A 13,611-nucleotide genomic window follows, 5' to 3' on the forward strand; every position below is an offset into this window, starting at 1 on the left:
CCCCCCCCCCCCCCCCCCCCCCCCCCCCCCCCCCGCCGAATAACCTATTCTTAAGAGCATCCAGGCAGATCCTTTAAATAAAGTACCATCATGTCCCTCCACTGCTGAAAACCTTGTCAAAGGGGTGCCTGGATAACTCCGTTGGTTAGGTACTCAATTCTTTATTTCTTTTAAGATTTTTAAATTTATTTGACAGACAGAGACATAGTGAGAGAGGGAACACAAGCAGGGGGAATGGGAGAGGGAGAAGCAGGCTTCCCACTGAGCAGGGAGCCAGATGCAGGACTCCATCCCAGTGACCCCAGCGGAAGGCAGATGCTTAACAACTGAGCCTCCTAGGCGCACCTAAGTATCCAATTCTTAATTTTGGCTCAGGTATTGATCTCAGGATTGTGAGATCCAGCCCTATATCAGCTCCGTGCTGTGCATGGAATCTCTCTTCCCTCTACTTCTGCCCCTACCCGCTCCTGCATAGGTGTGCACACTTTCTAAATAAATAAAATATTTAAAACAAAATGAAAACAAAACCCTGCAAAAGCTCCCCATTTCATTCTGAATAAAAACCCAAGTTTTGGCAAGAACCTACAACATCTGCTCCCCATTTCCTTATGGGCATCATCTCATTTCCTACTCTTCTCCCCTAAGTCCAGCCACATTGGTCTTCTCCCTGCTCTTTGATCATGCCAAGCATGCTCACCTCTTTCCCTTGGCCATTTCCTCAGCCTTCAATGCTTCCCTCAGATTCCCTATGACTAACACAGCACCAAGGGTAACTCCAGCACCCCCTTCAAGTCTATGCTCAAAAGTCATCTTCTCGGGGCACCAGGGTGGCTCGGTGGGTTAAAGTCTCTGCCTTCGGCTCAGGTCATGATCCCAGGGTCCTGGGTTCGAGCCCCGAATCGGGCTCTCTGCTCTGCAGGAAGCCTGCTTCCTCCTCTCTCTCTGTCTGCCTCTCTGCCTACGTGTGATCTCTCTCTGTCAAATAAAATAAATAAAATATTTTTAAAAAATTCATCTTCTCAAAAAGGCCAAACCTTTCTACTCTATTTAAAATTGCAATCTAGGGGCACCTGGGTGGCTCAGTGGGTTAAGGCCTCTGCCTTTGGCTCGGGTCATGATCCTGGGGTCCTGGGATCGAGCCCCGCATTGGGCTCTCTGCTCATCAGGGAGACTGCTTCCCCTTCCTCTCTCTCTGCCTGCCTCTCTGCCTATTTGTGATCTCTGTCTGCCAAATAAATAAATAAAATCTTTTAAAAAATTAAAAAATAATAAAAAAAAACAAAATTGCAATCTAGGGGTGACTGGGTGGCTCTGTTGGTTAAGCAAAGACTCCGGATTTCAGCTCAGGTCATGATATCAGGGTCATGAGATCAAGTTCCATGCTCAGCAGGAGGGGCGCCTGGGTGGCTTAAGATTCTCTCTCTCCAGTGTTCTTGAGTGGCTCAATCCATTCAGGGAATACCTTCAGCTCAGGTCATCATTCCAGGGTTCTGGGATCCAGCCCCACATCAGGCTCTCTGCTCAGCAGGGAGCCTACTCTCCTTCTCCCTCTACCTGTCCCCTCCCTCTGGTCTGTCAATCAATCAATCTTTAAAAATAAAAAAAGATTCTCTCTCTCCCTCTCCCTCTGCTCCTCCCTGCTGCTTGCTGTGTGTTCTCTCAAACCTTAAAAAACAAAATTATAATCTACTAAACTCCCAATCCCCCTTACTTTGTTCTATTTTTTTCTATAGCATTATCACCTTCTAGAGACTTTACTATTCCTTATGTTAACTGTCTATTGTATCTCTCCCAATTAAACTGTAAGTTCCAGAAGGACAGAGCTTCTTGTCTGTTTTGTTCTGATGTATCTTAAACTACTAGAGCACAGCTTGGCACATAATAGGTATCCAATAATTATCTATTTTATGAATAAAATCTACAATTCTTAGAGTCAGACTAGGCTTTTTCTAACTTTGTTACCCAAGGAACCAAAGACTTAAAGGTTAGGGGAGCAGAGGTGAGGGAAGGACAAAATGCAGATGATGATAACCCCTCTAAAGAGTAAACTCGAGGGGCGCCTGGGTGGCTCAGTGGGTGAAAGCCTCTGCCTTCAGCTCAGGTCATGATCCCAGGGTTCTGGGATTGAGCCCTACCTAGGGCTCTCTGCTCAGCAGGCAGCTTGGTTGCCCACCCCTCTCTGCCTGCCTCTCTGCCTACTACTTGTGATCTCTGTCAAATAAATAAATAAAATATTTTAATTAATAAATAAAGAGTAAACTCGAAGGGTAAGATCTGCATCCCCTTCACCTTAGTACCCTTAATCCCCTGTACACAGGTTAGACACATAATAAATTACCTGTGTATGCACAATGAATAAATAGTACAGAGAACTGTGCCTGGGCATATAAAAATGTTTGGAAGATGAATGAATAGAAAATGACAAGTAACATAATAGAGGTACAAAAAAGGGAAAATACTATGTTAGGACTTTGCTATCTGGAAGAGCTCCCTTTCAGACTAACTTCCTTTCACTATCTACCAACAGCAGCAACACTGAAGTGGGAGAGGAAGAGGTTGACGGAGGAGGTTGAGAACGGATGAGAAGGAAAGAAAGATGAAGAAGAGAAGACACAGTAAACTGTGAGCTTTTAAAGTTTTTAACTGTGATCCATAATCAGTAACACTTTTTACTGACATAACTAAGAATACATAATACCTACCTATACACACACTCACAAATACAAATCTATTCCTTTATATATGAAACAATATTGACAATCTGCAATGCCCCCTAATATTTTCTACCTTATTCCACTAGAAATAAAACAACAAAATTCTGACTGCTACCTTCTAACTCAATTTCACAATCCACAAAATTGATTTCATGACTCACCAATGAATCTTGACATGCCGTTTGAAAAGCACTACAGAAGTACTTTTTCACTTTCACCTTTTGCCCCACTGCAAAGAGTATCATTCTCTAGAAAACCTTAAAGGAACTGTGTCTGCTACAGAAACATAATGGAAAATGAAGAAGCAGTAAAACATGGTTCAGATCCCACAGTGGGCCGGGGAAGAAAGGAATCTCGGTCAAATAGCATTCGAAAGGGATTTTAAAAAACTGATCCTTGGAGCCCTTAGAAGAAAAATAGTAACTACAAAGGTGGCTGCAACGGCTAAATTCTCCTGAAAGTTACATTAACAATATGCCCCCATGTTCCATACATTCTCACCCACAGCCTCCCTGTCCCCCCCCCTCCCCTGGCATCAATACCTTCCGGTCCTTGGCCCTTTCACTTCTGCTGGGAGTGGTAAAATCCCTTCACCCAGCAGACAGAGGCGATCAAAGATAAGATAACCCTCAAATGTCCCTAAGCTAGAACTCTGGGTTAGTTTTACGTTGTTGTCTCTAGCAATTCAGTTCAAGAGTACCCCAGAGCTATAATACTTTGCAAAAATGCTGGATTAAATGTGTTTTCATGACCAACTCTTACCAACCTCATCATCCATTAGCTGAAAAGGCTAAAGAAGTATCCACAGTGCCCTGCACAATGTCTTCACATAATAACTGTCCAACAGGTATTTGTCGAGCAATAAAGGAATAAACAAAATAATTCCAGAAAGAACAATAGAAATAAACAATATAAAGGTCCTTTAGACAATAAAGAAACATGTTAAAAGACACAATGGGGAGAAACATCCAGAATGTTGGAAACTCTATAAATGACCTGGTTTTTCAAGAAATCAGCGGCAAGGAAAAAAAAATTAAAAGTGTTAATGACTATAAGTGAAAAACATATCACACAAATATAATGTGTGAAACTTTTTTATATCCTGATTTGAATAAACCAACTGCGGAGAAAGTATTTGAGACACATGGATAGAGCTGGAGAGTATAATGCTAAGCAAAATAAAGTCAGAGAAAGACAAACAGCATATGATCTCACTCATATGTGGAATTTAAGAAACAAAACAAATGAACAGAAGAAAAAAAAGAGACAAACCGAGAAACAGACTCTTATTTGACAGAGAATGAGTGAGAGCACAAGCAGGAGTAGTGGCAGAGGGACAGGGAGAGGGGGAGGCAGAAGCAGACTCCCTGCTGATTTCCATCCCAGGACCCAGATATCACGACCCAAGACAAAGGCAGATGCTTAACAGACTGAGCCAACCAGGCACCCAAGAAGCAGACTCTTAAATATAGAGAAGAAACTAACAGTTACTAAAGGGGAAGTAGTTGGAGGCATAGGTGAGAGGCATTAAGTGTACACTTATCCTGATGAGCACTGAGTAACGCAGAGAATTGTTTAGTCACTGTATTGTACACTTGAAATTAACATAGCAATGAATGTTAACTATACCGGAATTAAAAAATAAAAAAGGCAGGTAGCTGTTTATAACTTTAAAATCCAGAAGCACTTCTATACCCTAGCACCAAAGGGAAAATATAATTTTTTTAAAAACTACCATCTAGTATTGTGGCTGCCCCAACATGAGACTTACTAGAATACTTTCCTTTCCCCAATCTTCCCATGCTTGTTTAAGCCCTTCAGAATTCAATTACTTCCATATTTCGCCCTCCCCCAACCTCTAAGTTTTAAAAACAGAGTTCAGGAGTGCCTGGGTGGTGCAGCTGGTTGAGTGTATGATTCTTGATTTGGGGTCAGGTCATGATCTCAGGGTCATGAGATCAAGCCCCAATTCTCTCTCTCTCCCTGTCCCTCTGCCCCGCAACCGCCCCTACCCCACACTCATGCCTCTAGCGTGCTAACTCTCCCTTTCTCTCAAAAAAGAAAAAAGAAAAAAAAGTTTGTTTCCCACCTCAATCTACCTGCCCAAGATGTATCTCAAAGTGTCAAGGACAATAAATGAGACTCCAATCTGGATTTTTTTTTTTAAATACATACCTGTTTTCGGCCATAATGCATTCACTGCAATTTCACCCTTAAATTCTTCTGCCATTCCAAGCACACACATAGACATACCATACTTAGCAATGGTATAAGCTGAAAGAAACCACAAAGAAAAGCGCTTAATTAAGAAACAACTCTGTGAGTATAAATAACCACTTTCTATGGCTACACTGCTAGTAAAACAAGAACAAAAAATTGCAGATTTGTTTAATCTAGTCAATTAAAACAGAACTTCTTTCAGCTTTGCCCTGTGGCTTTCTAATTACCTGTCTAAATTTTAGTGAATTATATGTACAAAGAAGAAGTATCTGATGTAACTATTTTAAAGGAGGCACCTCTACATAAATCTTGTAATTTAATGCATACTCACCTCAAATTATTTGTTTGCTGTGAAAGGAAAAGTACTTCATAGTTTCCAAAACTTTATTGAAGAATAAGTTATATATGATAAAACACACCCACTGAGATGTGAGGGAGCTTTCTGGAACGATGGAAATCTGTATTTGGATTTGGGTATTGGTTATACAGGTGTATACATTTGTCATAACTCTTTAAACAGAACCATTGAGATCTCTGCATTTTATTGAATGTAAATTATACTTCAGTGGTTTAAATTACAGGTTAAAGTTTAAGAATCTAGTTTTGAAAGTACTTTTGATTCTACATAGAAAAGTTAATGTTGAATGCTATGTAAAAATTGTGATTACATCATAGAAACACTGATTTAATGCAAAACAAGTTAACGAAACAAAACAGCCTCTCAACATACCACCTACCACAGTGCTGTTTGAACCACATGGGATTTAGGTTCAGCGGTGGGCTGAGATTGAGGATATGAGCAATTTTACTCTTTTTCAAGTAAGGAATACAAGCTTTAGATCTGAAAGCAAAAGAAAACACATCAAGTTAATAGATTTCTAACAACCTCCCCACTTCTCAAAATTATTATATTTATTTTTAAAGATTTCATTTATTTGAGAGAACATGCACAAGAGCAGAGGGGCAGAGGGAGAGGGAGAGAAAGAATTTCAAGCAGACTCCCGGCTGAGCAGGGAGCCTGATGCAGGCGCTCAGTCTCCCAAGCCTGAGATCATAACCTGAGCCAAAATCAAGAGTTGGATGCTTAACCAACTGAGCCACCCAGGCATCCCTAAGATTGTATTTTAAAGTACTTCTACAGAGCAACTAAACCTAGTCAGCAATCTGTAGGCTGCTTTTGTTTGTTTGCATTTACTTTCCTAAAATGAAGGTAGGAAAAGCAGTAATTTTCACTTTTTTGAAACTTTACTTGATAGCCTAAAAAATTATCTGCTTGGTGAAAATAATAAAATCCTTGGCACATTAGCCTTAACTCCAACTGAAGCTGTCCTCAACTACATCCTTCCAATTCTCCTCCCACCAACACACACACACACATGCGCGTGCGGCGCGTGCATGGTTTTCAGCAAGTTAATGTCCTTGCCAGCCAGCACGGGCAGTACTATGGTAAAGAACATGGTGCTCGGGTCAGACAGAGTGGGGTTCAAATCTTTCTTCTTCCCCTTCATCAAGTGATCTCAGGCAAAATATATTCTAATTCTCAGTTTTCCCATTTGTTTAAGTGTTGGTAATATCTGCTACCATCTAGGACTGACCAAGGGATTAAAATGAGATGATAAATATTAAATACTTAGAACAGTACATATTAAACATGAAATAAACAACTGCTATTATTCGTATAATGTATACTGATTTATTTCATCTTAGTAGATGTGGTATTCCTTCTTTTTTTTTTTTTTTTTAAGATTTTATTCATTCATTTGACAGAGAGAGATCACAGGCAGACAGAGAGGCAGGCAGAGAGAGAGGGAAGCAGGCTCCCCGCCGAGCAGAGAGCCCGATGCGGGACTTGATCCCAGGACCCTGAGATCATGACCTGAGCCAAAGGCAGTGGCCTAACCCACAGAGCCACCCAGGCGCCCTGTGGTATTCCTTCTAAGCTGGAACTGTAATTTAGTAACACAACTCCCAATACATTCCCAAATTTAGTTTGCACCAATATGCAATGCAGTATACCTTTGAGATGAATATTTAGTTTTTATATTTTTTAAAAAACTATTCAAAATGGTAGGTAATTTATTTTTTTTAAACTTAGATTCAACATTTTTAATTTATTAATGATTAAGCTACACTGTGTTATTAAGCTGTAACATTGTGTAGCTTAAAATTATATAGCTTTTAGTTTTATTTCACATTCAGTAATTTCTAGGACTTTGAACTAGTTGATTCTTGTTTGTGTTTTTTTTTTATTAACTAATGTACAACATACTTATTACCATTTGCAATGTCTTTTCAGGTCTAGAAACCAAATACAATCAGTATCACTAAAAGGTTTTATACATACTGTTTTTCCTTTCCAAAAGTGCTTCACTTTCATGGGAGTGAGCTGGGGAGGGGAAAACACTATTACAGCTGATATTCATTAAACCAATGAAGCTAAAATCTCCACAGGAAAAACCAAATCTATTCCAGGCAATAAGATCATGACTACATTTTACATCCAAGGAAAGAGCTCATTTCAATTACATTATAAACATGAGCTTCTCCTTTGATCTTTTAGACAAAACCTTTCCATCTGCACTTTGCCTAACTGGACCTTAACATTACTAATCCTAAATCAGTTGCATTTTTACGAGCAACATGCTCAATCTTATGTATTAAAGACAATTAGCACCACACTTAGATACTAATAACTAAAGCTTAATAAAATAGTTAAGTTTACTGAAAACTTACTGCATGCTAGGCACTGTACTTATTACCCTTCCATGAATTATTTTACTTAATTAGGCTCATAAGCTCAATAGGCATTTAAGTAAATGAATAAAGTGAGCTGGGTGTAGGGGAAAAAAATTAACTGTTCAGAAATGCACCTGAACTTTATTATTCAATTTCTATAAGCATTTAACATGATACAAACACCTATAACACTGGAGATTATATATTTAAAACTTAAAAATGCAAATTAAGGGTTTGTCTTCTATCTCATCTCTGCCACAGGGCTCTGGGTGCCAGGGATCAGGAAAGAGCTCTAGATCCTCGCTGAAACCTCCAAACAGGTCAGCTCTTTGGTCCTTGCCCCCACTCTCTCCCAGGCTTGCCTGAGAAAATAATCTACGCTTTCCTTCCATGAATAAATGAGTGTCACTAAATAAAAAACAAAATAAAAATTAAAATGGAAATGTTTCATTATCAATTTTCACTTTCATAACTTGTAACTTTCACAGAGGGCCAAAAGCCTGACACCTTGTCCTTGATCCAAAGAGCAACATCAGGTCTTTTCATTTGGTATTGCAATACCCTTTAACTGGGAAAAATATTTAGTATTATTTAAAAAATAGCTGTTCCAGGGGCAACTAGCTGGCTCGGTCAGTAGAGCATGCGACTCTTGATCTCAGGGTTGTGAGATGAAGTCCTACATTCAGCATGGAACCTACTTTTAAAAATAAAATAAATAAAACAAGATAAAGTAACAGCTGTCCCGAAATGCAGGAACTTTTAACAATGAATAGAATCTTTACTTTAAAAAAGGCTTCTGGGGCGCCTGGGTGGCTCAGTGGTTTGGGCTGCTGCCTTCGGCTCGGGTCATGATCTCAGGGTCCTGGGATCAAGCCCCGCATCGGGCTCCCTGCTCCGCGGGAAGCCTGCTTCCCTCTCTCTCTCTCTCTCTCTGCCTGCCTCTCTGCCTACTTGTGATCTCTGTCAAATAAATAAATAAAATCTTTAAAAAAAATAAATAAAAAAAAATTAAAAAAAATTAAAAAGTCTTCTTATTTTAGAGTATCTCTTCCTGAGACATTTGTAGATCTGCTATTCCAATGTACTCATATTTAGTTTTGAGTACATTAGTGCCCTATGGCTCATATGTTCCATCAGTAGTTCTCCAACTATACACGTAGTATTCATTGAGAAATGTACCTGAACAAAGTAAGTCATTTTCTCAGTTTGAAAATCAGGGGTTTTTTTGCTTTGTTTTGAACTGAACCTTCAAATCTGTAACTGCAGGAATGCGGTTTAAGCCATTTTTGGAGAATGATCGTGGTATAGGAAAGGGGCCAGGCTGTCCTTGCCAAATGGGTTTTCCAAAGACGTAATTTCACAAGGAATGAGCAATGAGAATCAGACATTTGTGTTTAGTTAGTCATAATGTTGACTGATAAAGCTAAGTCTTTGATCCAATCTTTGTATGGAAATTGAGTTGAGAATTCTCTCAGGGGTAGCAAAAAACAGCTGATTTCTTTTAAATTAAAACCAAAATCTTGGGGCACCTGGATGGGTTACTCGCTTAAGTGTCTGCCTTCAGCTCAGGCCCCACTTCAGGCTCCCTGATCAGTGGGGAGTCCGCTTCTCCCTCTCCCCCTACTCATGCTCTCTCTCTCCCTCTCTCTCATACACACATACACACACACTCACTCACTCTCTCAAACAAACAAAATCTCTTCAACAATACAACACAGCCACATAACCTTGTTACATACCAGAGGATCACGTTTCTAGTCAACATTAGTAAAGCAGTTAACTGTGGTTCAAACCATGGAAGTGTGTTTAGTTCTTAAATTTGTAACACAGTCCATTTTTAACTTTTTAAAGCAAGAGCAATTCCCAATGAACAATACGATGACGAAAATTATTTTCTGCATCTCCGTGAACCATTTCTACATTAGTGTTTAAAGTTTAAAGCTAACACTGACCATTCATGACAGCTTAAAGTTAACACTGAGCATCGCAACAGCACTGTCTACAATTATGGTTACTATGATTTTGACAAATCTATATTAAACTTCCTAAGATGTCTCTCAGTGCTTAACAAGTCATTTCCATGCTCGTGTCATGGGACCAGTCTAAAAGTTTTTTTTTTTTTTTAAATCATGTCAAAATTCTCCTGATACCTTAGGTAAATAAAACTTGGTCAGTAGAATGTTTATATCCGTGGCTTCATCATCTACAATTGAAACCGTCATGAATGATTTAATTTCTCACAAATCACGTCCTTTTAAGCCTTAATTCAACATGCTGAGCAACAGTATTCCTGCTTAGGTTTATATTTTTGAATGTTTGTATTTAATCAAAATTCTTTCACGAAGTTACCATCTGTAAAAGGTTTTGAGGCCCAGATAATTTCTTCATGTAACACACGACTGCATCACAGAGCAGCGCGGCTGGTTTTATTTGAAAATAAACACAAATCCTATTGAAGTGTTAGTCCTTTTTCTATATAAGTCTTTCACCACAATCTTTTCTGTATGTTTGCCATAGTTCTTACTATGGTTGGATTCACAGTGATTTCCATTCAATAGAGATAGACTTTACATACTGAATTTATAGAAATATGCCCCACGTCTACAAAGAAGTAAGCTCTCACTCATTTTACTTGAACATATGGCACTCTTGGCGTATGTCTCATCTTCCCACTTCAGACAAGACACATGGGTATGAGAAATATTTTACTTCCCTCTTTAAGAAAAACAGCAGGGCAAGCAAACGAGATAAAAATGGTAACTTTTTAGCCTGTCCTCAGTTTCAGGTATCTAGGAGTCACACTGCAATGTAACAAAAGGCTAAAGCTAATGTCTCTAATGAGCCAGTCCACACTCAGCCACTCTGCTATGTGCCTAACTGTTGCTATGTGGGGATGCTGTGGCCAGATTTTCCAATGCTTCAAGAAAAGCTAGAAATCTGGAATTTTGTGTAAATCTGATCTTTTTCATATGCACAGCTAATAAAATTCTGAGCTAATAAAGGTGCTAATAAAAACAAATTGTTTTACTCTGTCAGGGCCCAGTTTTGCAGACCCAACAAAATATATCTCTAAGAGGAAAGTCCCAGATTAACAACAAATTTTACATTTAACCCTCACAACCAATCCTGTGACATACTTCATTGTCCCCATTTCACAAAGGAGGAAAAAGAATCTGCAAGAAGTTAAGTTTCTTGAAAAAAAGTCACGAGATAGCACATACTTGAATCTAACTCCAAAGCCCAAGGTCTTAATCAGTCCTAACCCATTTTATGTATAACTGTACGGCAGGTACATGTAAGATACATGCGCGGACAAACAAGTTCTATACTGATCTTTCCTTAAGTCCACATGAAAAAATGATAGAACCTGAGAGTCAACAAATAAAAAGTGGACAAACAAGAGTGGATTGTTTGACCGATTCAGAACAGATCACAACTACATCTGGTTTCATTCTGTATCCTGTATTCACCCTGATATTCCCCAAAATAGCCTTTACTCTCTGTTATATTAAAATGTGATTCATAGGGGCACCTGGGTGGCTCAGTGGGTTAAGCCTCTGCCTTCAGCTCAGGTCATGATCTCAGTGTCCTGGGATCGAGTCCCACATCAGGCTCTCTGCTTGGCAGGGAGCCTGCTTTCCCCCTCTCTCTCTGCCTGCCAATCTGCCTACTTGTGATCTCTCGCTCTCTCTCTGTCAAATAAATAAATAAAATCTTTTTAAAAAATGTGATTCATAGACAATTAAACTAATATAACAATCATGTTAACTATACTGGAATTAAAATTAAAAACTTAATAAAAATAGAAAAAATGTGGTTCATAATGAGCTTCCTATGATTTACATAACTATAACCAGTGTTTTTCAGAGAAAGCAAAGACTACTGCTGATTTGAATACTCAGAAGAGTTGGCATGCATTCATGCAAATGTTTGAAAACGTTTGAGCTATACTTCAGACTTTATTAGATTCACAGAGAAAGGAGCTCTGAATAAAACTATTTAAAATACCATTTACTGACTTGGAGCACTTTAAAGCCTTTAAAACAAGTGACTAGGTTTTAAACTGTATTGCTAATCTGGTTCAAGTCTGTTCACAACAAGTTCTCTGAAAACACATTGCAAGATTCTCCCCAACCACTGTAACTTACGTCAGAAAGGTGCCTCTGGTGTTGACATTCATCATCAAATCCACTCTCTTTGTAGGTGTTTCCAATGTGCTGGTCAAACTAATAGCACTGGCATTGTTCACCAAAACATCAATTCCTGTTTTCAAATAACCAACTTCCCATTAATGGAATTTTAACTTTATAACAAAAAGAAATTAAAACATTCATTCTATATAGTTGAACACTAAGTTGGTTCACAAATACTTCTTTTAGATAATATGACTGACAATATACCAATGCAAGCAAGATTTGATGGCTGTGGCGAAACACCCAAATTATTTTCATTGGCACAATGGAAAAAGCCAATCTCCAGAGCTCCACCTGAAACCACAAAGAGGCTTAGTCCTCAGTGGTTTGTAGCTTCTATTCCTAATTTGTTCTCTTATCTCCTGGTCTTCTCTCCTTATCTCCAAGAACTTTAGGTTAACTTCCTAAAGTTTTCCCTTCTCTCTAGCATCTTTCCAAGGCCCTCCCCAAATCCAAGCTCACTAGTCTCCCTTACTTTAATAAAAGAGGTCCTTCCTGGTCTTGGGAACTAGGAAAAGAGAAAACACCTAGAGTGAATTTTCAATTCTAGGCAAATCATCAAAGCATATCAAGTTTGTTTTAGTAATTCATACACAAAATTAATCTAGAATAATGATTATTTATGCATATTCTGTCGGCCCCTCATTATGTAACAGAATCTTGTTTAGGAGTTTAATTACAAGTTTTAGTTACAAGTTTAGTTAAATAATGTTAAATGAAAATAGTAAAATATGAAAGTAACTTAAAACACTTCTCTGTTTCTCCATGATTCACACTTCTTTTTAAAGGGCACTTAATATTCAGTTAAATAGAAATATCACAACTTCTATTGTGGGCTTAGACTGTTGCAATAAACATTTCCTGTTGTCCTCCTTACCAAGCCCCGCTCTCACAATGCGTGGATAATGTATTTTGGTCCTAAGCACCCTTTTTTCACACACGGTATTATAAAATCTTGATCCCATAGTCATTCCTCAATTTCCATATTCTTCTGTATAAACTCTGTATTGCTAATGTTTTTTCTTTTTTCTTTTTTTTTTAAGGTTTTATTTATTTATTTAAAAGATTTTATTTATTTGACAGAGAGAGACATAGCGAGAGAGGGAACACAAGCAGGGGGAGTGGTAGAGGGAGAAGCAGGTCTCCTGCTGAGCAGGGAGCCCTATGGAGGACTCAATCCCTGGACCTTGGGACCATGACCTGAGCTGAAGGCAGACACTTAACGACTGAGCCACCCAGGCACCCTGGTAATGTTTTCTTAAAATGTGTCCTTAGGACTAACTTTGGACTCAACAACATTACATCTTATAACTCCATTATAACAAATCTCAACTCAAGCAAGTCATCCACATATCTGAGGCAAGTTCTAGATTCTGTGACTAGCAACCTCCTAGATTGAACATAATGATGGTTATCTTCACAAATAGCAATGATCAATGAAAAGAACATTTTTTAAAAGATTTTATTTATTTATTTGACAGACAAGAGATCACAAGTAGGCAGAGAGGCAGGCAGAGAGAGAGGAAGAAGCAGGCTCCCCATGAGGCAGAGAGCCTGACGTGGGGCTCCATCTCAGGACCCTGGGATCATGACCTGAGCCAAAGGCAGAGGCTTTAACTCACTGAGCCACCCAGGCGCCCCATATGAAGAGCATATTTAAATCAGGACACACTTGTCAATCCACAAAGCTATGAGCTGCTCAGCCTACCACTGAAAGATAATCAGTGAGTGGCTACAGTACAAAGGCA

General features: G+C 38.9%; 1 protein-coding gene across 2 annotated transcripts in view; it reads right to left on the reverse strand.

Annotated features, from left to right (window-relative positions):
- The window catches only part of HSDL2 (hydroxysteroid dehydrogenase like 2), a 58,600-nt gene that overhangs the window by 30,658 nt on the left and 14,331 nt on the right, over window positions 1–13,611 (reverse strand). For both annotated transcript variants that reach the window (XM_059411048.1, XM_059411049.1), the window contains exons 4-6: window positions 11,819–11,933; window positions 5,672–5,775; window positions 4,890–4,988 (exon numbers count right to left, since the gene is read on the reverse strand). In XM_059411048.1, the coding sequence (XP_059267031.1) occupies window positions 4,890–4,988; window positions 5,672–5,775; window positions 11,819–11,933 (318 nt within the window). The remainder of the gene's footprint in view (window positions 1–4,889; window positions 4,989–5,671; window positions 5,776–11,818; window positions 11,934–13,611) is intronic.

This window comes from Mustela nigripes, chromosome 9, assembly GCF_022355385.1.
Source record: "Mustela nigripes isolate SB6536 chromosome 9, MUSNIG.SB6536, whole genome shotgun sequence".
Classification (NCBI taxonomy): domain Eukaryota; kingdom Metazoa; phylum Chordata; class Mammalia; order Carnivora; family Mustelidae; genus Mustela; species Mustela nigripes.